The following is a 27,317-nucleotide window of genomic DNA, read 5'->3' on the forward strand; positions in this document are numbered from 1 at the left end:
TGGTTGCTCATTCTCAACTCAAAACTTCCTTCAGAGTCACTTTGGGAACAAGGGCTGGGCCATTCTCACCTTCCTTGTGGTCTCTCTGCCTTGGGCCCTCAATCCAAGGCTGGGCTAGAGACCCCAACTGCTTTATAATGATTGTTTGTGCTCTGGCCAGCTGGGGCTGGAAGAGGCCTGCTCTAGCCTGGTGGTTGATGAACAACTGGAGGGTACCCTCCAAGCTCTAGGCTGCACCCTATCCCTGAGAAGTGTCAAATATGCTGGTAAAAGCAGGAGTGCCAATCAGTCAATATCCAAGTTATTTTGAAAAGTCCCTCTGAGCCCACACAGCTCACTTACACATGGGATTTGCCCAAGTCATAAATAAGGAATGGGGCTTCCAGGTATGGTAAAGCCAACACAACTAAAGCAGTTTTTTTTTTTTTTTTCTTGACTCTATCCTGGCAAGAGACCCAGGGTTAGAAGTTTGGCTGGGATAAGGGATAGTCAGCAGGGATTTGGGGGGTATATGTGTACTGGGTCAAGTGGACAGGTGCATTACACACAAAAACTAGATAAAAGCATTGGATATTGGGGTGAGGGTAGAAGCCGGAATGGTCAGATAACTAGTGTCTATCCAAATCCAATCAACCTTAACAGAAGCAGCAGAAGTGAATGACATTGGCCTTTGGGAGGGTAATGGCCTCTGGATGAGGGCAAAGTGGCCCTACTGGTGATTGCTCCTTGAGTGGTGCTAAGGAGAGGTGATGGTTGCCAAGTGAGGTCTCTGTGGCAAGAAACTGGTGTCTTTTGCATGCAGTGCCTCAGTTTCTTCCCGTGTGTCAAGGTCTCAAGCTTTGCAGATAAAGTTTGGATTTGTAGTCCTGGAAGATCACCTACCTGTCTGATAGCTGGGGATATGAGGTGGGGGTGGGGAGCAGAGCTTGCCTGAACTTGCGGGGGAGGGGATTGGGCCATGCCCCAGGACTTGAGCCATCACTGGCACAAAAGGAGTTAATGCCAGGGACCGCGCCCCCTGTGTCCGGGCACGCGCAGCGCGCCCCCTCGGTGCGCGGGCACAGCAGCCAGGCTGCCGGAGAGCTGATCTCGGGGATTCGGGTGCTGAGCTCTTGGCCTGGAGGCGATATGGGTGGTCCGTGGCCAGGTTCAGTCGTTTGCAGCCGCCTAGGGAACAGGTGAGGCCGCCTGCTCCGGTCTCTCATCCTCTAGCTGTCCATGCCTTTCCCCAATCCTGTCCTCTCCCAATCCCCGAGTCCCCTCCATCTCCCTAGCTAGTGGCTCCCATCCTTCTCAACCCAGTGTTCTTCATAGGTACCCCTGACCTCCCAACCCTCCCTCACTGCTTCTCTACCACCTCCCTAAATCCTGCATCCCTATCATCTTCCTGCCCATGGTCCCTCTATTTCTATGGTCCAGCCTGCATGCTCACCAAAAATACCCCCCAACCAGAGCCCCCAGCCCCATTCCAGTATTGCACATTGCCAATACCCCCTCCCCTGCAGCGCACCCCCATCCCTCTTCCATCATAGCATCTTATAGCCAGGTTCCCTCCCCCACTCTCTGCAGCCCCCCCATCCAATGGAGGCCTTTATTCTATCCTCCCCATTTCTAGGGCAATTTCATCCTCCAGTATCGTTCCAAACCCACATAGCCCCCAATACTGCAGTTCTCAACACTGGTCCATTCCAACACAATGCCCCTTACCCAATAGGGCTCCAGCCCCCAAAGTCCCCTTAGACGCCATTCTCACCCTAGCATCGCTGCCTCCCCTTGTCTTCTCCTAAATGGCAAGTTGGACCAGAATGGAGATCTTGGCCTTGGGAACTCACAGTGGGTCCTAGGGTACAGAGGGCATTTGGGGGTCGGTTGGTTTGTCTAGGTGTTCACCAGAGGGAGGGGCTGCAGCGAATTGAGTCAACGGGGGAATTTGGCATTTGGCGCGGAAGGGTTACTGAAGAGGAAGGCCTCTAGAAAGGGTTAATGGAATTTGTGAGGTGGGGGCAGCATTGAGGGGGTTAAAGAGGGGGGGTGCTGGCGGGGAAGCCGTGTGAATGAGCGGTCTGTGCCCCAGAGTTGCCATGGAGACGGTGAATGGGGGGATTGTGTGAACTCAGCTGCGGACTATCCCCCCCCATATACACACCCACCCACTCCCTCCTGCCCCACCTCCCTACTCCTATCCCTTCCGTCCCCATCCCCTCCTCCTCTCCACCAGGGTGCATTGTGGGCAGTGTCTGGGATCTCCCCACCCCATACTTTGCTCCCCATTTCCTCTAAGCCCCCATCCTTTTAGTCACTTTACCCGCCTGCCTGCTTTCCTGTCTTCCTCTCTGTCTCTGTCTCTATCTCCCTGTCCCTTTCTCTTTCACACACACACACACACACACACACACATTCTCATTCTCCTCCCATGGTGGCCGATTGCAGATTGCTGGTTGTTCCCAATCTCCCTCCCCCCCACACCCTTCAGCCACTTCTTAAAGGAACATGCCTGCAATCTCAGCAGGCGGGAGAAATGAGGGAAAACTAAATGTGTGTGTGTGTGTGTGTGTGTGTGTGTGTGTGTGTGTTCACGGAGTGCATGTGTGTCCATGCGGGACAGACATGTCTGTGTGCCTGTGTATATGTGTTGACTGTAACTGTGTCAGAAGGCCTATGTGTCTGAGTGTGTTGCTATTTCTGTTTCTGTCTCCACCTATGTGTCATCATTATGCTGCTTGTGTCTGGATATTTACCTATGTGGGTATGTGTGATTTTGTTTCAGTGGGTCTCAGTGTGAGTGTGCGCGCGCGTGTGTGTGAATGCATCACTGTGAGGCTCTGGCTGTGTGAGGCAGTCTGTTTTGGAATGTGGGACTAAATGAGGGGATCTCAGTGGGTTTGGAATGTATGTCTCTACCAGTGAATATTGCAGTGTCTGTGATCCTGGCTTGGTCTCTCACTACCTCTTTGAGTCTTTGTGAGTTTATTTCTAAGTGTATGTCCCTACACCCTGTTGTTTATTTTACACTGGACTAGTATCCACAATGCCTAGTGTGATCAGCAGATGGATTTTTTGCCTTTGCTTCTGGCATTTGATTTGAATGAAGAGCAAGGCAGCAGCAATGACAAAGGTTTAAGGGCTTGGCAGCAGTGAAGGCTGAGGAGAAATGTCAAGGAGGGGCATGGAAGGGTCTTTGAACTTAGGTGAATGGCTGTTGTGTTCCCTGCCTTGTGTGAGGGTAAAGGGCTTCCCTCTGTGGGACCCTCCGCCTGTCTGCTGCTTGTCTTTTCTTATGCCTTCAAGTCCTGGAGTGAAGTTGGCAGCCATACTGGAAGGTCCACTTCCAACTCTCCCTGTCACTACAAGCTCTGACTCCAGCAGGCCCTGGAGAACTCCATTGACGATGGAGTTGGAGTTACGGACTGTGCATTTGCAGTGGCAACAACTGTCACTCTGTTCATGCCCTTAGATTTTTTTTTCCAACCATGGCTGGGCACATAAAATAGTTCTAAAAAGCAATGGATCACCCATGAGTCCGTGGACCCCTGGGCATGTGAAATATCTAATTGTGGGAAAATAGGCCAAGCCCACCAGGGTCCCAAAGACTGACTCTAGAGCCCTCACAGACCATCTTGGGTGATACATGCTTCCTTCTTTCCACAGGCCTGTCTGGCCCTAAGGGAGCTCTCTTTCGAAGTGGTGGTACTTGGACGACCTGTTCTCTGCGTTGCTGGGCACCTGTAGGTGTCCCTCGACAGCTCAGTTTTGAGGTTCAAGTCAGTGTGGCCATGAAGGGGCTGCCTGTTGGGCTGATGCAGTGACCCCGGAGTCTGCCTCTCCTGCCAGTCCCCTGCCCGGACCATGTGGCTGCAGCTTGGCCTGCCCTCGCTGTCCCTGAGCCCCACGCCCACAGTTGGCCGGAGCCTGTGCCTCACCCTGTGGTTCCTCAGTTTGGTGCTGAGGGCCAGTACCCAGGCCCCAGCACCCACAGTCAATACTCACTTTGGGAAGTTAAGGGGTGCCAGAGTACCATTGCCCAGTGAGATCCTGGGTCCTGTGGACCAATACCTGGGGGTGCCCTACGCAGCTCCCCCGATCGGCGAGAAACGTTTCCTGCCCCCTGAACCACCCCCATCCTGGTCGGGCATCCGGAACGCCACACACTTTCCCCCAGTGTGCCCCCAGAACATCCACACAGCTGTCCCCGAAGTCATGCTGCCAGTCTGGTTCACTGCCAACTTGGATATCGTCGCGACTTACATCCAGGAGCCCAACGAAGACTGCCTCTATCTGAATGTCTATGTGCCCACAGAAGATGGTGAGTGCTGCGGCCAGGCATTGTGCCCTCCTTTCCTCCTGCCTGCCCTGTTGTGTTTGTGGCTTGCATGTGGTGGTGTGCCCTGCAGCATGCATCTGTCTGTCTGTGAGAAGGCTTCTAACCATCACTCTGCTTGGCCTTTCCCCTCCCTGTTCTTCCCCTCTCCCAGCATTGTCCGAGCTCCCATGTGTGAGTGACACTGATGCCAGAAGGGGGCTGGCCAGGCCTGAGAGATTTGACAGGTCTAGGTCCAGTGCTGGATGGGGGTGCCCCGGGGGAGTCTGGGTGACTGCTGGCAGCTGCCTGCGGGAGGATGCTGGCTCTACCGGCCTCCCCGCCCCCACCCCTGTCACCATTCCACCTGTTTTGAACGGTGGTAGGTGTGTGTGGCTGAGGGAGCTGGGTGTGCGTCGGGGGCGTGGGGCAAGCCTGGTTGGCGATGCTTAGGTGCCTCCTCTTCCACTAGCTGATGCCTCCTCCCGTGGGGGTCACATTAAGGTAAGTGACAGAAACAAGGAGATGGTGGGACAGGCTCTCTGCCATGTGCCGCTGCAGAGCAGCTCAGCTCTTGGGGCCTGGGTTGGGGGGATGCATGCCCCTGGGCAGAGGCCTCCTGTTATTTTTTAGTTTTTTATTCATTTTACAGTAAAGCGGATTTCCAAGGAATGCGCCCGAAAGCCCAACAAGAAAATTTGTAGGAAAGGAGGTAGGTAGCGAGCCGGCGGGGAGGGAGAGAGAGAGAGAGGGAGGGCTGCCTGCCCACCTGCCCCTGTCCCTGAGGACCCAGCCTTCCTTCAAGTAGCCTAGGTTGAGAGGGCAGTGAGCAGGCTTAAGGTCCCACCTCCTCCAAGGGCCCTGGCTGCTTTGCAGAGAGCATCCAGTAGCCTAAGGCAGGTTTAGAGCAGAAGCAGAAAGCCCACTGATCCCAATCTTCCTAGCTTCCATAAGGAACATACCAAAGATAGAGCCAATGGCTCTTTTGGTAACTCCTCAGAAGAAAATAGGCAGCCAAGCTGGAGCCAGAGGCTCCACCTTCTCCTGCAGCCAAAACAGATATAAGACCATCCCTCCAGTACCCTGTCCTGGGTTAAAAGTCTATACTCAACCTTCCCCCACTTAAGCTTAAAAGAAACTCAGGCACATAGATTTATTTGCTCTTCTGAAACACACCCTTCCCCTGCCTCACCACCTCTGGCCAGAGCATAGCTGAAAGACCCAGGCTACTCTTGTGACAAAGATTGGAAATCTCTGGAAACTGTAGACATTAAAGAAAGCCAATTTTAAATTCACCCTCCTGCTGAAAGAGATTTGTTTCCGTGTACAGTAATGTTTCCTGTTCGCACACCGCTTTGTGTTTTCTGCAAGGGTTCTCATATTTAACTCATAAGTGCCTCTCCATATCTTGGGAAGCAAGCAAGGCAGGAAGCAGTATTCCGATTTTACAGATGAGGAACGGAGCCCAGGGGAGTGACTTGCTATATAAGGCCCTGTTGCTGTTCTTGAGGCAGAGCTGGGGCCAAAACCTAGGGCTCTTGACCCTCAGGGAATGTTCTTTCCACTGTAGCCCACAGAGGCAGCTTCCACCTCACCAATCCCATCTTTCTGAGACCTAAGATCAGACCTTGGCTGGGTTGGGCCAATTGGCTCTAGTAACAGCCTAGGGAACGAAGACAATCACCACTCACCTCAGAAGCTTTTGGCACGCTTGGCCTTTGTTTTCCTTTGATGCTCTGGGGCAGGGTTTCTCCAGTGTCATCAGGATGCCTGAGATGGAATGACCCTTACTGAATGAGAATCTCTAAGGACAGCTAAGAATTGGCACATTCAAAAACTCCTGTGTGGAGTCAGACTCTGCCGTTAAGAATAGTGTTTCGCCTCTCTTTACATCCAGCCCAGGCCCTCACACACAGTAGGAAGCGTGCACAGGCTCTCATGCAAATGAAGGACCTCTGTAGTACTGCCTAAGGAGGAACACTTGTCTAGGAAGCACAATCCCCGACTGACTCCAGCCTCTGCTGCCAACTCATAAGCCATTCTTTTGACTGTGTTCATTTTTTTCTTTGCCGTGTTTTGTTTTGTTTTTGAGCCAGGGTCTTGCTCCACAGCTTAGGCTGACCATGAACTCTTTATGTAGCCTACGTTCAGAGGTCAGTCTTTTTTTTTTCTTTTTGTTTTTCTTTTAAGAGCCTCCATTTCCACACGGGAAGGCAGAAAACCATTCTGGCTATAACCTTCCATTAACCTCTACATGTATTCAGGGAAAGGGTTTCAAGGCTGCTTTCATGAGTTACTTAGTGGGGTGCAGTGGGGTAAGGAAGAGATGGCATTACTAGTAGCCACTGCTTAGGAGGAAAGAACTTTTTAGGGGTACAATAAGAGCCTAAGACAGGACAAGCTCATGCTGACATTTTGGGCAGATTGCTGACTGGAAGCCACTATGCAGTGCGAACATTTTGCCAATTATAATTGTGGATGATGGGCAAGGTGCCGTTGGGATGTAAAGGGAGACTCATCATTGCTTTGAAGAAACTCCTAGCTTGGCATTAAAACTCTGCTGGATTCCTTAAGTCCATAGGCCAGTCTGGAAAGTGGGATTTATACAGGATAGGGGAGGGCATTTGATTATTAGCTCCCTATCCTGAGCCTGTTAGCCATTTGACAGATTTATGAATCTTGCCTCTTTCGATGCATGGTGTGTGTGTGTGAGTGTGTGTGTGTGTGTGTGTGTGTGTGTGTGGCGGCCTATGTGGGCTCCTCCATGGCAGCATGTCTATGGGTGATGCCTGGTAAAGCCCATGGCGGCAAGGAATTGTTAGTCAAGGACACGATGAAGGAGGACATGCTGTACAAGGGAGGCTGGGACGAGGCTGGGATGATGTAGCAACCCAAGTACCCTCAGACCCTCACAGAAGGAGCCAACCAGAAGTGAGCGGTGCCCCTAGGGAGGATCTGCTTCAGCCCCTGCCTCCATGGAGTTGAAAGGAACTGATGTCTAGGAATGAGTGATTCTGTTTGCTGGCTGATTCACTGTGTGGCCAAGTCTCATTGACATTCTGAGGGCAAGACTGGCAGGCGTTGAGCTAATGTGTTAAGACACTAGGTGCCACTGGAAGTTCAGGAAGCCAGAGGCTGTTTCTACTAGAGCTGGGTTTTTACCCCAGTTGAAAAGCCATCTTGTAGTAGGAGAGTAGTTCCTGTTTTGGTTAATAACTATAAGACTATTTAGTCAGATCAACAGAGTGCAGACCAGCAGAGAAAGGAGGGCTATTTTCTTGCTCTGGGTTGAAGGTATCTGTGATCATGGAAGCAAGAGGGTAGGATGTGGGGTCCCAGCAGAATTACTTCCATTTTGACACACTGAATAGCAACCAGGCATAGATCATGTCTTTTTACAGCCATTCCAAAATATTCTTCTAGTCTCCTCAGAACATGAAGGAGAAGTGGTGCCAGCCTACCCCCCCATGTCCTAAATGCCTTTCTTCCTCCTCTAGTCTCTTTTCTCTCCTCTCCTTTCATGTTCCACCTCTTCTCTCATCTGCTTCTTCCTTCCCCTCCCCTCACCCCTGAAAGGTGGCATGATGCAGTGGAAAGACCATAAGGGCTTTGGAGTCAAGCAGACCTGGGTTTGATTCATACCTCTAGCTCTTTCTAGCTGTGTGATCTTGAGCAAGTCACTTTACTTCTGTGAACCTCAGTTTCCCCATCAGTGAAAGAGGAATAAGGGTAGTGCGTACCTCACTGAGATTTAAGGATCAAACAGAACAGCAGAAGTAGAATGTCTGGAATGTGTTAGATGTTCAGTTCTCAGTATATGGTAGGAACTATTTCTCTCTCTTTCTCTCTCTCTCTCTCTTTCTCTCTCCCTTCCTCTATTCCTTTCTTCTTCCCTCCCTCCCTCCCCCTCTGGCTCTCTCCTAGAGCAACACTTGCTGCTCTTAAGACTGGTTCCTGTGTGCAGGAGCCCCATTTGCCATTAACAAGAGCAGGGGGCCCCAGTGAACAAAGCCAGAGGGAAAATTTCATCTCCCATCTTCTCCTGCGGGAATCAGGGTCAGCTGAGGCCCAGCTCGAATCTGCCCACTGGGTCGTGGGAGCTCAGACCAAAGGTTTCTAGTAAATACCTCTGCCCTGAGTACTATTACATAGCTATCCACGGATGCTGGCAATATCACTCCTCACCTTCAGTACCTGTCCCTTATCTCCAGCTCAGCCTGCATGTGTCTGCACATGCAGTCCTTCCATCCAGAATGAAGTTTCCACAAGTGGCCCTTTGGCTCTGTACCCCAGCCTACCCGCTGCTACCTCCTAACTGAGAACTTGGTTGTGGACAGGAAGGTGGGACAGGAAGGTATAGGGAGGTCAGCACAGCAGAGGCCTGCAACACCATCATCCTGATAAAGGTCTGGGCCTCAGCCCACCCATTCCCTCAGTTCTTGCCATCCCTCCTGCCTGTCCTGGGCCCAGGCCCAGAGCTGGCTTGCTGGGCCACACTGCAGTCATGCTGTTTTTGAATTCTCTCTCTGTTTTGTTCTCTGTTCTGTGCTGTTGTGTCTCCCCGTGTCTGGTCCCCAGGATCCGGCGCTAAGAAACAGGGCGAGGACTTAGCGGATAATGACGGGGATGAAGATGAAGGTATTTGGGGGCTGCAGGGCGTGGCGGCTGGTGCATGGCACAGAGCCCCTCCCCTTCTCAATGGGGAGAAGCCCCATCTGTCTGTCTGTCCGTCCGTTGGTGTGTTTCTGTTCCTGTACAAGGCCGTTGGGCTGTTCCTCCGTCTTTGGCCTCATTGGCCACTGGGACTTCTGGGCTAATGGACACATCCAGCAGGAGCAGGGGACCAAGTAAAGCCATAGGGAGGGTGTCTTCCTGGCCCTGGCCCCTGACCTTCTCACATCTTCTATGATTCACGGGCACCTGCCCATATGTGGCAGCAGAAATGGTGATGAGTAAACAGGGCCAGGGAGAGTGGTGACAGGCACAAAGAAAACTGAATGGTAAGGGGATGCCTGGGTTTCTTCTGGGATCCTGGTTCCTTGCAGAGTGGCCCTGCTAGGGCACACCAAAGAGGCAAAGCAGTGACATTCAAAGATGGCACTTCCCTAGTTTTCTTCTCCCAAAGCAAGATGGCCACAGGGCCAGAGGTTGCACTAGGTTGGGAACAGAATCAGGAAAACTGTGTCCTAACAAGCCAGGCTGAGGCCCAGACACCACATCAATAGTAGATGGACTAAAATTCTAGGGTGGTGATGGGACCAGCCTTCCTCCTTGGGGTAACAAGATTGCGCTGCAACAGAGAGCATTTCCTTCTCACCCATGCTCTGGGCCTACCCCTTTGGAGGTCCTGGGGGGGATGGGGCCAAGCAGTGCAGGGGATCCACTGGTGACCAGCAGGGCTGTGCCAGTATGACAGAGAGTGGGCCAGCTCACAGACCGACAAGTGACAGGCAAGTCAAGGTCAGGCCTGGAGTCTTCTCTTGACTGCTCCAGCCCCACACCATTCTGATGGGGCTTGGGATCAGCCCCTTGATGAACCCTCGGGCACTGGCCTGGGTGGAGACGTCTACATTTTAACTCTGGATGGGCAGGCCTTCTCATGCCGGGTTTTGCTCCATCCCAATGTTTTTAGCTAAGTTGACCCAGGAAGAATGGGGGATATGGGCATGTGGTTAAGAAACCATGTCTATAAGGTTCCCCACCGCAATCTCTACCATCTACTGCCCCCCCCCATTTCCCCACGTTCCTGTTCTCTCCCTGTGCCACCCCTTCTCCCCATCCTTCTTGTCTCTGTCTGCACTGGTGGGTGGGGTGGAATCCAGCTGCTGCTGATGGCCGTTTTTCCATGTAACTAGTCTAGTCCTGGGGGTTTCAGGGCTCCCCAGCTCCTGCTTTCTAAAGCCATGTCAGGTCCCAGGACTCCTGGATGTGCGGGGCAGGGACTCACCTGATGCTGCTAAAGGACCACCAAGCCCTTGCTATTTCTTCTTCTCTCACCCCCAGAAGTCAGCCGTGGCCATCCAGGCCCAGATGAATGATGCCCACATGGCCATCTTCAGTTGGGAGGCACTTGAAATCCAAATCTTTCAAAAACATTCTACAGGTCCAGCTTTCTCTGGCCAATACTTGAACTCTGGGCCTAGCAGCCCCATGAGTCCTGCCCTCAGGGATGGAGGTGGTGTCCTGGCACCTGGAATAGCTTTGCTGCCCGCACCCCCCCCCCAGGGCTGGCGGGGGGTAAGGGAGAAAGGGCATCCTACCTAGCCCGTGCCTCACCCCTTCTCCTTACAGATATCCGGGACAGTGGTGCTAAGCCTGTCATGGTCTACATCCACGGAGGCTCTTACATGGAAGGGACAGGCAACATGATTGATGGCAGCGTTCTTGCAAGTTATGGCAACGTCATCGTCATCACCCTCAACTATCGGGTCGGGGTGCTAGGTATGGTTCTCTGCCAGGTGCTTAGGAGGAAATCAGACTTTGAAAGGGGGAAGAAAGAATTCCAGGGAAGTCAATTCAGGCAGTCCTGGTTCTCTAGCTGGTGTTAATGATCATAGTCATGAAGTTATTTTTTTTTCACCCTGACCCAAATACCAGGGGCTTTCTCTCATTCCCAGCCCCTTTTCAGAATATTTAGATGCCAGGGAAAATTCAGTTCAAATTTTATACTTTGTTTTTAAGGAGAGGTTAGACAGGATAGTCTAGGCTAGACTTGACCTCTCGGTCTTCCTGCTTCCACCTCCCAAGTGCTGAGATTATAAGCATGAGGCAGCATGGATAGCTCCAACTTAACACCTCTAAAACTCTCCAGCAAGACCCATGTTACCAGACTTTTGCTTGACTGAGTTTTGTAGGTCCTGTTATTCTTGTCTTCATTGCTGCCCACCCAGCCCTCCAGTCCTAAGGATGTACAGACATACAGGTATTCCTTCTTATCTACCCTGTGTCCACACGCCCTTTTACACTCACACATCAAACCCATCCACCCACTCCCACGCATACAAATACTTCTCACTCCCCAAGACGCATGCACATGCACACGGCCCCAGTCGACTCCTACACATACCCTCACAGAGCGAGACTCATACAGTCTTGCTCACACACATATCCACATACCCGCACACTATATGCTCCACACCCAACACAGATTTCTGTCATCTCCTATATACATACATATATGTATATATGTACATATGTGTATATATATATATGTATATATGTACATATGTGTATATATATGTATGTGTGTATGTATGTATGTATGTATGCAGACACATTTTTTGTTAGAATCTATTTTTTTTTATTCAGAAAAAAAAAAACCGAAAAACCTAAAACCAAAAAATTTTCCAAACACACACAGGAGGAGGTATGGGTAGGGGGGAGGTATCTGTTCATCCAGCCCCAGCCCCCTGCCCACGTGGTTTTGGCATCAATAAGGGAAATGGGGTAACGGCCCCCAAAATAATGGTATGTGTGCATATGGAAAGAAGGGGTACAAAAGCTGCAGGGAGTGGTGGGAGAGGGGACAGATGAGGTGAGTACTGGGAACGCCGCAGGTGAGAGGCCGTCTCATAACATTTCTTGTTGATCCAACCACTGTGGAAACCTTCTTTGCCCATCAGCAGGACTAGCATCTTGGCAGTCATGGTGACCGTGATGTTGGAGGTGGGGGCTCCTCCGGTGCTCTTGGCACAAAGATCCACTGCGGCAGATATGCACACATTTTAATATACTCTGTTCCACATCTTTTATCCACAGCCACACGGTATATACCCTACCCTCCCAGAGCCACAGTTTCTACTACCCCTATCTTGACACCTATGGGTTCCGCTTGTGCATTCACTTCACGCATGACAACACTTCACATATGCAAAGAGTTATCCCTCTCTTATTCGACATAATACAAACTAGAATTCTTTTTTTCCTTCCACGCATATAACCTCCTACATGTCCACCCACCTTACAAGTTTACAGATACCACACACACACACGCACACACACACATGCACACACATATATCTGCTTCCACACTGGTAACCATTTCATGAACTGTACATATATCCCCTCTCATATGCACACTGAATAGACCCCCTCTGCATCCTTAGATGCATACACATGTACACAGTCTTTCCACATATACTCTGCTAATATATACCCAGCACATACACGTGTGCTTTCCCCCTTACCTCTCAAATACACACATATTCTTGTACCTCAAGCTGTACACACACACACACCACACATACACAACTCTATTTACCCTAGCTCCATTCATGCTCCCTCATGGATACGAATGTACACATTCCTTCTCCTTCCTGCATAAATCCTTTCACTCCTATTCATTATGTGTACCTACTCAGACACATGTGTTTCCCAAAGCCTTTCCCATGCACTACCATGTAGCCTACCCACCACATATTCTGCCATGGATAGATACCTTCTTGGGTGATTTAGGCTGATTCTCTATCATATACCTTTTCCAATGACTGTCGGTACCTATCTGCGGCCAAGGTCTTGAGATAAACAAATACTCCAGAGAAAGTGGCAGGGCATATAGGACCTTACTCTCTTTTAGATGCCCATCGAGGTTCCACATTCTATTTGGCATGAAGAGGCCAACTTCTTCCCTGGGGGACTGTGTTCTTAGGATTTCTGTGGTCTCTGCACCCATATGTTGAACCAGCCATTAGTCTGTTTGCTGGGCAGGAGCTTGTTTGAATTTGCTCTTGGCTACATTGCTTTGCCAGTTCCAGTCCCAGTGGCCCTGGTGCTGAATTTTGCTTCTGGGCAGGACTATATACACAGAATGGCAGTCTCCTCTTGAGTTCATAGTCTCTATGGAACTTCACAGCTTCCCTGAAGCTCAACCATGAAGCAAGCTCAGGCTAAGAGCAATGACTTTACAACCTCCTCTCATTTGGGGAATCAGAAAAGTGCATCTTTGAGATTAAGCAATTAATGATCCAAAGAACATTACTCCACAATCAGAAAGAGTTATAAACTGAGATTTGGTTAGAAGTTCCCGACCACTTCCTATGTACTCTTCAGTTCCTATTCTGGAATACAAATATAATCAAGCCACTGATTGCATTCCGGGTACATAAAAGATGTTTTTGTCTCTTGGCACTAGATGTAGAACATGAGTTTGTTCCTGATGCTTGGTGACTTTGTAGCTCTGTTTGGTTTTCCAAAGTATATTAAAAATAAAACAACAAAACAGGTGGCCAGTTTTAGACTCTAGTTGCATACATTTGCTTGCTTTTCCTCTCAGCAGCACCTCCTGAGCAATGAGGGCAATGAGTCCATGTAAGCTTCTCTAGGGGTCTTGAGAATGTCACTAGCTAATTCGTGGAGATCTCCTCCCACCTCTGACATGCCAAGGCAGAAGGTGTAGCTATTATTTGAGACACTTCCACTGGTCTTGGGGCCAAAAAAAAAATCTAGCAGGATATAGGATGTGTATATACCCAGAAGTAGTGGATATACTAACAAAGTAATGGCTTGCCAAGTTTTATTCCAGGTTCCAAAATTCATTTAATTCCACATCATTGCTCAGATATCTTCCAGGCAAGCTGAAAACATGGTGAGTGACAATCCTGGAGTGACACAAATACCTAGTTTTGATACAGTCTGCCAGATTCCTCCATCGTCTGTTGACGGGCAGCTTACATGTACTACAGTATAAACTTGGGTTCAAGGAAGCTGACTCAGATTTATTTTGACAACTGTGGCGTCGGGTATTTGAGTTTTCATTCTCATAGAGTTTTTGTGGATGGCCAGGATCCTATGAAGCCATCAATGAGTGGTTTCTCTCCTAGGCTGCAAGGCTTTGTGCACTCCTTGTCAGTATGCTTACCTACCCCGTCACCACCTGAGCCTGTTGGCTGTAGCATTTGAAGTTAGGGCTCTTTGTGTAGTGAGGCCCCAGCCACATACCTCACTCGCTGTTCCTTACCTGGAAGCTCATGAGGTCTGAAAGAGCAGAGTAGAGATATGGCCTCTACTCAGGCTCTTCAGGCTTTGTCCTAATCTAGGAAATTGCTCATGTTGGAGAAATCTACTCTACATCCAAGTACAACCCTCCCTTGCTGGCTAAGATAGCAGATCTCTCTCTATCTCTCCCTTTTTCTACCTTTCCCTCTCTTCCTCTCCCATCTCTCCCTCCCTTCTTTCTTCCCAAGGCCTTGCTATGTAATTCAGGCTGGCCTTGAGCTCACTCTGTGTGGTTTTGAACTCAAAATTCTCCTGTCTCTGCCCTCTGAGAGCTGTGGAGGTAGCATTACCATGTCCAACTAAGACAGACAACTTTAACATATCTCACTGAATGATGCCTTGACAAAGACTGAAGCCAAATCTGCTATTGTCTAAGTGAGAGAAAGGAAGAATGAATAAAAGGAAAGGAGAGAAGGAAGACATGGTAAATTTTGCTAGAAGATCTCAAGGCTTGGGCAGCTGAGTTGGGCATTGGTTGGCATGGGTTTCTCCTTCTTCTTCTTCTTGTTCTTCTTCTTGTTCTTCTTCTTCTTCTTCTTCTTCTTCTTCTTCTTCTTCTTCTTCTTCTTCTTGTTCTTCTTCTTCTTGTTCTTCTTCTTCTTCTTCTTCTTCTTCTTCTTCTTCTTCTTCTTCTTCTTCTTCTTCTTCTTCTTCTTCTTCTTCTTCTTCTTCTTCTTCTTGCCACTACCCTCAGCTAGGTTTTATGATCCACAGGAGTCACTTGCATTTCTGAATGGAACACCCCACAGAGATGCTGCCCTCCCCCAATCTGAAGGAACTAGAGTTCTTCCACTCATCATTGCTCAGGTTTACTCTAATCCCTTCTCCTTTCTTCATCTGGAACCTAGGGTTAAGGAAGACTTATATCAAAGTTCTGGGAGGAATGCTTAAATACTTACTACTTACATACTTAATTTGACCAAAGAAAATTAATAACACACTTGGAGGTGGTAAGATGGATTCTCTAGCAAAACCAGTACAGAAAGGCCCGAGAAAGATAGTGATGTGTTTTTTCTGCCTGCTTGGCTCTATTTGAATTAAACTTCTGCCTGCAGACTGCCAGGACTGTGAGCCAGCTCTCTGTGAGCTGTGGGCTCCTCCAACATGGCCCTGAACCAAGCTGATTCCAGGTGCTGTGAAGAGGCTTTTAACTGTGGAGTCTAAGCATACTGATCCAAGTTCGGGTTTCCAGTGTGTAGGAGCACAGCAATTACACCCACCTGGAAAGGACCCTTCCAGAAGCCTAGGGCAGGAGAAGATAGATGGAGCTTTCTGGGGAACCCAGGGATCAAGGAAGAGATTGAGGAAATGAAGCATCAGGATCAGTCTAAAATGGAAGCACAGGGTGGGGGTGGGGGTATAGGACATCTCTGTGGGATAGCCAGCAGGTGGGCGGGAAGGTAGTCACCATGGTAACAAGAGTCTCCACGGCAGCAAATCCCAGCAGGTGGGTGGGAAGGTAGTCTCCATGGTGACATGTAGTCTCCTCAGCAGCAAATCCCAGTGGGTGGGCGGGAAGACCTGTTTCTGTGGTAACGCTGTGCACTGACTTCCTCATTTCTCCATCAGATGAAAAAGATGATCTGACCCAGTGGCTTCTCAACTTTAGCAGGCATCAGCATCACCTGGAGAGCTTGTTAATCACACAGATTGCTGAGCTGCATCCCCTAGAGTTTTTGATTGCTTAGGTGTTGGAGGAAGGGATATGAGGACCTGCCCCAAGAGTGATGAGAAGGGGGCCATACCAAAGCCCTGGAACAAAAGTGGAGATGGACAGATTTGCATAGGAAGGGCAAATCGAGCTTAGGGATTGCTGCCCCTGGGCTCTTCACTTCAGAGAGAGAACGAAGGAGAAAATGTAACTGTAGATCTGCCACGTGCTTGGCTTATGCTCATTTTATCCTTGTTACATCCCTTTGAGGTATTTTTATCCCCATTTTACAGAAGAGGAAGTTACGGCCCAGAGATTTTAAAATAACTTTCTGAAGGCCACATGTCTAAGATGTATTCATCCTGGATTTAACCAAGAGCTGTTTGGCTCTAGGGTCCTTACTTTCTCCCCACTGCATCTTTGCTGATATTAGGATCATATCCCCAAATATTACATCAGGGAAGAGAATGCTGAGTTCTGGCCATTTGTAAGCTCTGCATTTCTACTCGTCTGCCTAGAGGAAAACACCCACATCAAATGGTCTGTCACTCCTTCCAAACTAGATCCTGGGTGAGAAGCAGGGGTTTACCCTGCCTAGATTGGTGATGCTGGGCCTTGCAAAAAGAAGCAGTGGTTGGTGTTAGCGTCCATGTGACACCTCCCCCAATTCATTCTTGCCATCATAACCCAAATCCTGCATCCCTCCACCTTCTTTATCCTCGTGCTTTTTGTTGAAACTAGGTTTCCTGAGCACTGGGGATCAGGCTGCCAAGGGCAACTATGGGCTCCTTGACCAAATCCAGGCCCTTCGATGGGTGAGTGAGAATATTGCCTTCTTTGGAGGAGATCCCCGTCGAATTACTGTCTTTGGCTCGGGCATTGGTGCATCCTGTGTCAGCCTCCTCACACTGTCTCATCATTCTGAGGGTGAGTAGCTCTTGAGCCTCAACATAGAACAGCTTAATGCTGGTACATGTTGAGCTCCTGGTATCCCAGGCTCCAGAATGACTGGCTCCATATCCCAGGAGTGCCCAGGGGAATCAGGCCTCAGTCCAGCACCAGGTCCCTTGTGGGGGAGGTAAAAAGGAAATGTTCAGCGCAGGAAGAAGTGCTTCTCCTCATGTGAAAGACTCCCCATTCACACCCTGCTCAGGCTTGCATGGGAGTCTTATTTCGGAGAGTGGGAATAGAATGCCTCTCTCTGAAGGGACAATAGTTCCTTGTAGGCGAGGAGATCTTTTAGTATGGGAAGGGTGTATTACTTCAGAGTCAAAATCTAAGGTGGAAATTGGTTTATAGGTGTAGGAAAAATTCATCTACCTTTCTTGGGAAAAAAAAAGACCTGTGCAAAAGGAGAAATAGTCTAGACTGAGAGGTGGGTCCAAAGTATAATTCCATGGCCTGAGAGTCAGACCACTCTGAGGGGGGCAGACTGTTGTTGGACCACAGACTCTTTCCAGGACTATACACCTCACTGAAAGGACACTCATTTTGACCGTCTTTCTGGTGTGGGTCCCTCTGCAGTGAGTTTCTGAAGGGCTTGCATACGCCCCATTTTGCTAGGCAATGGAATGTTCTCTCTCCATCTGGACTGTAGAGAGGCCATTATATTTCTGAGAGGCAAAGCTGAGCTTCATATGGAGAAAAATTGTCCTTGAAATAAGTGCCCTTCTCTAAAGTGAGGAAGTATGTGAACAAGAACACGTTTTTATGGCTGAGATTGACCTTGTGAGGGAGTGCTCTCACAACAAGACTTACCATCTTTTGAAGAAGGCTTGTGTCTGAAAGTGAGGCGCCATTTTCCCTGCCCCAGAAGCTCTGTCTCTGAGCCCTTTAGAAACTTCACTGGTGGAAGACTAAAGTGTGGCTTGCATCTGTAAAGAGAGGGAATGGGAAACTGGGCATGGTGGTGCACACCTGCAATCCAAGTGCTTAAGGAGGCTAAGGCAGGAAGTCTGCCGTAAATGTGAGGCCAGCCAGGGTTACCAGCAAGACTCCCTCTCAAAAAATGAAGACACACACACACACACACACACACACACACACACACACACATTCGCTCATGCAACCACATGCACAGAGAGAGAATATGAATGAGTGAGTGAATGAAGAGAAGGAGACCTGAGTTTCATCCCCAGGACCACTAGAAGGAGTATCTGTTTCTAGGTGACAGTAGAATGAACAAAAATCCTTTTTTTTTCCTCTAGAGGAAAGTGAAATGACTGACTATACGGATGCCTGTGTCTGAAGAGAGGCCTGGCACCTCTTCAGACTGGGACTCTTTACTGGCCTTCCTGAAACAACACTGTGCTGTGCATCTTAAGGGGGGGGGGTGTAATCTCTCTAAAGATTTTTTTTTCTGGGTAGGGGTGTGGCTCAGTGGCAAAGCACTTACACACCCCGCAGGATGCTCTGTGTTTCATCCCCAGCACTAATAAATGTATCATAAAGGATAATCTGGGGAAATTGCTCTCTCTTGAGCGGTCATCTAGACTTCTCTCCCTCTGCTCATGCAAAGCATCTTTCCATTGGCTCTGTGTACCTGAGAGCCAAATGCCCCCTTGGGAATATTGGGGCCAGAGAGAGATAGTTCTTTCTTTCAGAGAGGTGGAAGAATCTTTTTCTTTTGAGTTTGGGGGATGGGGTCCCTCTATCTCTAGGACTTTGGATGGATGTGATATGTCCATAACTTCAGCAAGTGCCAAGTCCACACTGCCAGGGCATGTGCCAGGAGACTTTTGGACCCCAGGGCCTTTGCTCTTAGAATCCATCCTTAAACTCCCAGAATGTGGGGCTCTCTCCTGCCTGCATTTCTCATCTCTCATGAAAAAGACCCCTTTGTGGTGTGAGTGCCAGCTCCCTGGTGGTGCGTTGGCACAGAACTGGGCCCAGCTGGGCAGGAAGTAAGAGGGAGAGACAAGGAGTGATAAAGAGAGAAGGGAGCATAAGGAGGCCCATATCTGGGACCCAAGGGGTTAATTCTCCCTAGCATTTCTCTTAACCCCCAAGTTACCAACCCCTATACCAGGAGTGAGAAGCAGTGTGTGTGTGTTGGAGGAGCTTGACAGGGAAACAATCAGAGAAGGGGCTCAGCAACCTCCCTCTGGTCCTTTCCTGTCATCTCCTGACAAAAGACTAGCTCCTCTTTCATAACCAGTTCACAGCGCAGGGTGGCCTCAGTGACAAAAGATGAAATGTTTTATGGCCATATGTGACATGACAGCTCTGACCCTGTGCCACCTATATTCTGTAGGTCTTTTCCAGAGGGCCATCATCCAAAGTGGCTCTGCTCTGTCTAGCTGGGCTGTGAACTACCAGCCAGTGAAGTACACCAGCTTGCTGGCAGACAAAGTGGGCTGTAATGTTCTGGACACCGTGGATATGGTAGATTGTCTTCGACAAAAGAGCGCCAAAGAGCTGGTAGAACAGGACATTCAGCCAGCCCGCTACCATGTGGCTTTTGGCCCTGTGATTGATGGTGATGTCATTCCTGATGACCCTGAGATCCTTATGGAACAGGGAGAGTTCCTCAACTATGATATAATGCTAGGTGTCAACCAGGGTGAGGGTCTCAAGTTTGTGGAAGGGGTGGTGGACCCCGAGGATGGTGTCTCTGGCACTGACTTTGACTACTCTGTCTCCAATTTTGTGGACAATCTGTATGGCTATCCTGAGGGTAAGGACACCCTGCGGGAGACCATCAAGTTCATGTACACAGACTGGGCAGACCGTGATAACCCTGAGACCCGCCGTAAAACACTGGTGGCACTCTTTACTGACCACCAGTGGGTGGAACCTTCAGTGGTGACAGCTGATCTGCACGCCCGCTATGGCTCACCGACCTACTTCTACGCCTTCTATCATCACTGCCAGAGCCTCATGAAGCCCGCATGGTCAGATGCAGCTCATGGAGATGAAGTGCCCTATGTTTTTGGTGTCCCTATGGTAGGTCCCACTGACCTTTTCCCCTGCAACTTCTCCAAGAACGATGTTATGCTCAGTGCTGTTGTTATGACCTATTGGACCAACTTTGCCAAGACCGGGTAAGGAGAAAAATGACTGTCTTCTTCTTTGAGACCCCCAGCATGCCCTCCCCTTTGCTCTTCTGTCTAATCTCTTCCATTATCTCCCTTTCTATGCAATACCCTAAATCTTGCTTGCTAACACCTTTCGTCTCCTTCTTGTCATGGTTCTGTGCTTTTTTTTTTTCCTTCCTTCTATTTTTGTTGTTCTTGTTGCTCAAGCAGGTAGTAGGGCTCTTTCTTAGCACATCCCAGGCGCTGATACCAAATGATAATTGTATTGAAGCTCGGAAGTCAGTCTCAGGACTGAGCAGGGAGGTGTTAGTGTTAATGGGGGAACTGTTGGATTCAAGGTTAGCTGGTCAAAGGCAATATGAAAGGGAAGAATGCATATTTGGAAAGAGTCTTCCAAAGGCTCTTGATAAAACTGGGCAACTGAAAGGACTGATAGATACTCAATTGCATGTGAGAAGACAAAGCATCTGCATAGCCTGATGGCAGTGGATGAGCTCAGGGAAGAATGAGATGTTTTCATGCTGCCTGCCATGGGAACTAGTTCAAGCCCTGGGGAAGAAAAGGGTGGGGGAGGCAATAGGGTCCTGAAAAGCGTGGAAATCATGGGAAATTTTAGACTGGGGAGAGTGAGAAGGAGGAGGTTAGGCCTTTGCTTTCTCCTGGTAGCGTGGTGACCCCAGATTTCAATGTGGTATTTCAGGGATCCCAACAAGCCGGTACCCCAGGATACCAAGTTCATTCACACCAAGGCCAACCGCTTTGAGGAAGTGGCCTGGTCCAAATACAATCCCCGGGACCAGCTCTATCTTCACATCGGGCTGAAACCAAGGGTTCGCGATCATTACCGAGCCACAAAGGTAGCCTTTTGGAAACACCTGGTGCCCCACCTGTACAACCTGCATGACATGTTCCACTATACATCCACGACCACCAAAGTGCCGCCCCCGGACACCACCCACAGCTCCCACATCACCCGTAGGCCCAACGGCAAGACCTGGAGCACCAAACGGCCAGCCATCTCACCTGCCTACAGCAATGAGAATGCCCCTGGGTCCTGGAATGGAGACCAGGATGCAGGGCCACTCCTGGTTGAGAATCCTCGAGACTACTCTACTGAACTAAGTGTCACCATCGCGGTGGGGGCCTCCCTCCTGTTTCTTAATGTGTTGGCCTTTGCCGCCCTCTATTACCGTAAGGACAAACGACGCCAGGAACCCCTGAGGCAGCCTAGCCCCCAGAGAGGAACTGGTGCCCCAGAATTGGGAACTGCTCCGGAGGAGGAGCTGGCAGCATTACAGTTGGGTCCCACTCACCATGAGTGTGAGGCCGGGCCCCCACACGATACACTGCGCCTCACAGCATTGCCAGACTATACCCTGACCCTGCGGCGCTCCCCTGATGACATACCACTCATGACTCCCAACACCATCACTATGATCCCTAACTCCCTGGTTGGGTTGCAGACATTGCACCCCTATAACACCTTTGCCGCAGGGTTCAACAGTACAGGGCTGCCCCACTCACACTCCACTACCCGCGTATAGCTCTAGCCCGGAGCGTAACCCATCCCCCAGCTCCCTTCCCCCCCCCCAGACCCACCAACACACATGCACACACATACACATATATGTACACGCACGCACCCACACCCTCCAAGCAGACCCATCTGCACAAACACAGACAGATGTGGACATGCACCCGCATGTACAAAAAACACAAAGCGGAAGTGAAAACCCGAACAGGCCCTTCAAATGGGGACACATATGAGTCCTTGGTACCAAGGGCCCATGGAATAGCAGCTGGAACCAGCTCCCTGAGCCCGACCATAGACACTCCTGGGGCCCTGGAAGCCACAGCCGAACACCCCCTTGGTGCTCGCCTTCTCAGAACTGCACCGTCTACCAACTGCAGACTTGGGAGCTTTAAAGAGCAGGATAGCTCTTCCTCCCCCCAGACTTGGTCTTTTCTCTGGGTCTTGTTTTTGTTGATTTTTTTAAAAAAAATTGGAACCAATGCTTTTCCAGCCCATTGAGTGCTAAGCAGCTGTGGAAGGGAGGGCTCCAAGATCAGGACTCTCAGGTTCTGGGACTCCCAACGTTCACACAATCAGACCAAGGAAAAGGACCCTCCCAGACAGTAAGACTATGGGGTGCAAGACTATGGGGTGAAAGGAGGAAGAGGCTAGCAATGAATGGGGCTGGAGGGCCATCAAGGACAGAGCACCAACTGGTTCTGCGTCCCCATAGAGGACTGCAGAGCCTCCAGCGTGGCCTGCTCCTGCGAAAGCCAGCAGCAGCAGCCTGACTAGAGGAGAATAGGTTTGGTAAACTAAGTACCGTGGGGGCCCTGACCTTATTGGGCTCCAAGGTACATAATCTGGGTTCTGCCTCTGCCCTTGGGAAAATGGGGAAATGATATCAAAACTTTGCCCCATTTTCTTTAGTTTCCTTGTGTCTGTCGTTTCTCTTTCTAAACAGTGGAATTTTTTGTTTGTTTGTTTGTTTGTTTTGTTTTGTTTTTTGTTTTTATTTTGGTTTGGTTTTTCTTTTTTTGTTTTGTTTTGTTTGGGTTTTGGTTGTTGTTGACCTTTTCTTTTTCTTTTCTTTCTTTTTTTTCTTTTCTATTTTTTTCTTTTTCTTTTTTTTTTTTTTTTTTTTTTTTAAGAAAAGTTCTTAAAACACTAACAGAAACCCATGGAGTTTGTCCTTTGTAAAAAATTTTAAACACAATGTCTTGATATAAAAATAAAAAATCCAGTTAGCAATCCCAACCTGCCTCCCTTGCACAGGCCTGCCCCAACAACCCCTGGAGCCAGGCACCTGCTCAGGCTAGAAGCTCAGTGTTCCAGCAGCCTGCGGCCTCCTGCCTTGCAGCGCCTGCAAGTCTAGGCTGTGCTCTACTTGCCCAGGGCCCCCTGCACAAAGCCTCTCTGATCCTAATCATTTTGCTGTACCATCCTCCTGCCCCCAGCACTTTGGATTTCTGCAGCTGGAACCTCTTAACACCTCAGGCCACCTAATGAAACAGCAAAAATAATATTTCCTTCCTCCTCTGCCACCAGGCCACCACCACCTCCTCCATGGTCATCATCTTGCCCTCATCGTGGACTGGTGGCTAGGAAGAGGCTTGGCCTCTGACCTGCTGAGATTCTTTCTCCTGTGGAAATGCAGTACACGTGGTATCAGCCTATGACCTCCTCTGTCTCCATTGACTTCCAGAAGGGCCACTCTCCTTTCCTCAAGGGATGCGGGTTTCTTTTTCTGTGAATTGGAATAGCAGAAGTCATTCAAGATCCGTTTCTCTGGTAGGACTGTCACTAGTGGCTCCCTGACAACTTTAGGGGATGGATTCAAGGCGGGGGCCCCATAGGGTTAGCATTGTAGGGTTTCTTATTGTCCTCTGTGACTCGAAGGGCTAAACGTGAAGTCTGCTCATCAAGTATGACAGCTGGGCAGGGTTGCTGATATCTCAGAAGCCAGGTATAGAATTCTTCAAAGTGACCCTGACAAAATGAGGGAGATGAGCCATCAGAAGGCAATATGATGTGCAAAGAGGGGACAAGTGCAAGATATTGTATACAAATATCAAAACCCAGAACTAATACACTAATGTGTTGCCTGGGACAAGAACATGGACAATAGTTGGCTCAACGCAGGAATAGCTAACAGAAGGGCTGGGAGAAGGAATACATGGTGAGTGAGTTCATGATTGCAGAATAGCTTTGGGCCCTCCTTTCTCTTTTTTCCCTTTATTCTTTCTGAAATAAAGACACTAGCATATAGTAACAAAAACATCGGGGATGACCTGGGAAGTAATCACAGAGTGACTGTTAAAAGATAAGTCACCCCGGCAGCATATAGTCCAACCCACTTACACCTAGAAGGAGGAACAAGAAAGGAAGGACCAAGATTTCGATGTTTTCCTTAGCTACATAGTGAGCTTGAGGCAAGCCTGAGCTACCTGAGGCTCTGGCTGTGTGTGTGTGTGTGTGTGTGTTATGTATGCAGGTGCCCTGGAAGCCAGAGGGAGTATCCAATCCCCTGGAGTTACAGGTGTTTGCAAGCTGCCAGACATGCGTGCTAGAAACCTAATTCAGGTTCTCTAGAAGAGGAGCAGGTGCTAACCCCTATGCCATCATTCTAGCCCCGAGACCCTGTAGTGAAAACAAACAAACAAACAAAAAACAAAAAAAAAAAAAGAAACCAAGAATTCAACCCAATAGTTTGTGACCCTGTCATCATCCTCTTGGATTTGCTCTAGTCCTGCACTGGTTAGGAGTCAGCAGCGCTAGCTTTGGTGGACATATTTTAAGTGGGTGGGCAAGCAGGGAGGGTCTGGAAAAAAGAAACTCTAGGCCGAAGGCTCTGCTGTTGGGTTGCTTTGTTTGATTGGTTGGTTTGATTTTGATTTGTTTGTTGTCTTTTTTTTTTAAATTTTGAGATAGAGTCTCACTAGGTAGCCCTGGCTGGCCTGAAACTTGCTGTGTAGACCAGGCTGGCCTGGAACACACACACATTCACCTGCCTCTGTGTCCTGAGTGCTGGAATTAAAGGTGTGCACCACCATATCCAGCAAAATATTTTCTTTTTAAAGATTGTGTTTTTTTATTTTTTTTTTAGATTTATTTATTTTATTTTATGTGTATGAGTGTTTTGGCTGTATATATATACATACACACACACATATATATATATATATGTGTACGCCATGTGTGTGCCTGATGCCCACGGAGGTCAGAAAAGGGAGTTGGATCCCCTGAAACTGGAGTTATGGATGGTTGTGAGCCACTATGTGGGTACTGAAAATGGAACCCAGGTCCTCTGCAAGAGTAACAAGTGCTCTTAGCCATTAAGTCAGCTCTCCAGCCCCAGATTTTATTTATATGTATATGTGTGTGCATATCAGATCCCCTGGAGCAGTAGTTACAGGCAGCTATCAACCATGGGTCATGTATGCTAGGAACTGAACTCAAGTCCTCTGCAAGAGTAATACAATGCTCTTAACCACTGAGCTATCTCTCCAGCCCCCAGGTTGCTTTTTATGTTTGTTTGTTTTGTTTGAGACAGGATCTCTATGTAGACCTGGCTGTCCTGGAACTTGCTACATAGACCAGGCTGGTCTTGAACGTACAGAGATCTGCCTCTGAGTGCTAGGATTAAAGGCGTGTACCATCATGCCCAGCCCTAGGTTGCTTTTTTTTTAATATAGAAAGAAAAAAGCTGATGAGGAACAACCAATGGTTGCCAAATACCTACTATGTAACAAGTGTGCTTTGACCATCTTCAATATGTGACTTCTGAATAAAGACCGAGCTGTGTTCTTTCATGGCCTGTGTCCTGCACTCCTTCTGAAGATGACAGAGTGAAAACAAGACTAAGGGAAAGCCAAGGAGTTATGTAGGTGTGGTGAGAAGGTTCTCTGGGTACCCTGAAAACCCTTATCAGTAGCTGCCAAATGGAATGACTGTGCTGTGGTTTTCATCCTCTGAGAGCCTGGATGATGCCACCTTTTGGGTCCATTTTGTCTGTATTTTCATGTTTAACCTTTAGTTGCTACATTTCAGATATTCCCAATGGGGCCCCTCATAGTAGAGAGACTCTAAATTAGGAGACTGTTTCATGGGGTGGGGGGTGGGTGATTTAGAAATGGTATTTCTTCTCACATACTCAAGATGCCATAGCAAAGCAGGGACCCATCAACGAGAAGTTTCAGTTGGGCCTCATGCCTTTCAAAGGCCTGGATGGCCAAGACAGACAGGATTTCAAGATGAATGACAGTCATTCTTGACCAATGTGGTTTTATGGTCTGGACCACATTGCTGAGCAGCAGCCCTGAGCTCATGTCCCACAGATCATTCATGTTTAAGTATAGGGTGCTGGGCACAGCTGTCTTAGGATCTGTATTTGTAGAATGTGTGAATGGTCAGAGGTTTAAAATCCCCATGCAAGAATGGTAACCACGACTGTAGGGTTATCCCTGTGCCAGCTTATATGACTATCAGGGGTGAAGACACTCCTCCCAGCACATACTCAAAGGAGCCATGCTCAAAGGAAAGCAGTATGGCCCCCAGGACCCTCTAGCTGCTCAGAAGCACTCTGTGTCACTGTTTGCTCACTAACAGTGCACACAGAGTACTTGCAGAGCACCTGGTGGTGGTTTTTAAAACCCCACAGAAAATGGAATGGATATGTTCTTCAAGTTCAAGACTTAACTGTTTGGATGGGAAAAGGTGGCTCCCACATTGCAGATCCCACGTTACAAAATAAAGATTGCCCATCCCTGTACAGAGCCAGGCAAAACCAATCATTCCCCCCCCCCACACCCTGTTCAGTTCACTCCCTTTAATGGGGAGATGGAAAAAGTCCATGAAGAGAAGGCCATGGCCACTGTTGCCTGGAATTAGATAAGGCATTTTTGGGACAAGACAGAAAATTTCAGAATGGGTAAAGGTAGATATGTGCCTGGAGATTTGTGTCTAATGTAGGCAAATCATTATGGGATGGCCAGGAGGGTTTGGTATATTTGGTTTGTTTGTTTGTTTGGCTTAAAAAAAAAAACAGCACAGGCTCTTACTATGTAGCCCCAGCTAGCCTGGAAGTTGCAATGTTGGCCAGCCTGGCTTTGAACTCACAGAGATCCATCTTCCTCTGTTTCTTGAATGCTGGCTTGAAGCTGTAGGTTTGTTATATGTGACTGACTACAAATGCTCCAAGGTTGGATGGGTGGAAGTTCTAGGAAAACAGATGTGGATTATGTATTAAAATGCTACTCTTTTTTCCTTTAAAATTTTTTTTTTACTAGTTTATTGTTCTTGTGAGTTGTTTGGGTTTTCTCTTTGCTTTTTTAGGCAGGGTCTCATGTAGCCCAGGCTGGTCTCAAATTGCATTCTGCATTGCAGAATGTGACTCCAGCTTCATATCCCCCTGCTTCCACCTCCTGAGTACTGGGACTACAGATTTGTACCACCATTCCTAGATTCTGCAGTACTGGGAATGGAACTGAAGGCCTTATGCATGCTAAGTGAGCTCTGTACCCAACGAGCTCCATCAGCAGCCCTGCTCTTTCCTTTTTTAATAAAGCAAAATTGTAATAAAAGTTTCAGCTCATGACTGCAGCCTCTTAGAGTCTTTTGAAATGTATTATCAATAGTTTCATAAAAGGAGAAAAAAAAAAATGCCCTAAGATGGTAACATGAGCACTTTGATGTATTGGTAGCACCTTGCAATTATTACAGACTGCCCAAAGGGCAGCAGAGAAGCTGGCTTTCCAGCCCCAGGGTTGGGTGACTCACAATAACCTGTGACACCGGATGCAGGGGTTCTGGTGTCCTCTTCTTTAG

The 27,317-nt window shown here is 48.8% G+C and overlaps 1 protein-coding gene across 3 annotated transcripts; it reads left to right on the top strand.

Annotated features, from left to right (window-relative positions):
* Positions 1-1,034: 1,034 nt before the first annotated feature.
* Positions 1,035-27,087, top strand: Nlgn3 (neuroligin 3). Of its 3 annotated transcripts, XM_060374986.1 has the most exons (8): positions 1,035-1,178; positions 3,649-4,303; positions 4,950-5,009; positions 8,876-8,935; positions 10,589-10,738; positions 16,683-16,868; positions 19,195-19,984; positions 20,679-27,087. In XM_060374986.1, the coding sequence occupies exons 2-8, from the start codon at positions 3,847-3,849 to the stop codon at positions 21,520-21,522; spliced, it is 2,547 nt and encodes an 848-aa protein (XP_060230969.1). In that variant the 5' UTR covers positions 1,035-1,178; positions 3,649-3,846; the 3' UTR covers positions 21,523-27,087. The 3 variants fall into 3 exon arrangements, with proteins under 3 accessions (XP_060230969.1, XP_060230970.1, XP_060230971.1); XM_060374987.1 differs by lacking the exon at positions 4,950-5,009; XM_060374988.1 differs by lacking the exons at positions 4,950-5,009; positions 8,876-8,935.
* The last annotated feature ends 230 nt before the right edge of the window (positions 27,088-27,317 follow it).

The sequence above is a fragment of the Meriones unguiculatus genome, chromosome X (assembly GCF_030254825.1).
Source record: "Meriones unguiculatus strain TT.TT164.6M chromosome X, Bangor_MerUng_6.1, whole genome shotgun sequence".
Taxonomy (NCBI): Eukaryota; Metazoa; Chordata; class Mammalia; order Rodentia; family Muridae; genus Meriones; species Meriones unguiculatus.

Coding starts and splice junctions, on each gene's coding strand:
- Nlgn3 (XM_060374986.1), top strand. CDS start 3,847: ATGTGGCTGCAGCTTGGCCTGCCCTCGCTGTCCCTGAGCCCCACGCCC. Junction 5,010..8,875: donor GAAAATTTGTAGGAAAGGAG/GTAGGTAGCGAG, acceptor TCTGGTCCCCAG/GATCCGGCGCTAAGAAACAG. Junction 19,985..20,678: donor ACCAACTTTGCCAAGACCGG/GTAAGGAGAAAA, acceptor GTGGTATTTCAG/GGATCCCAACAAGCCGGTAC.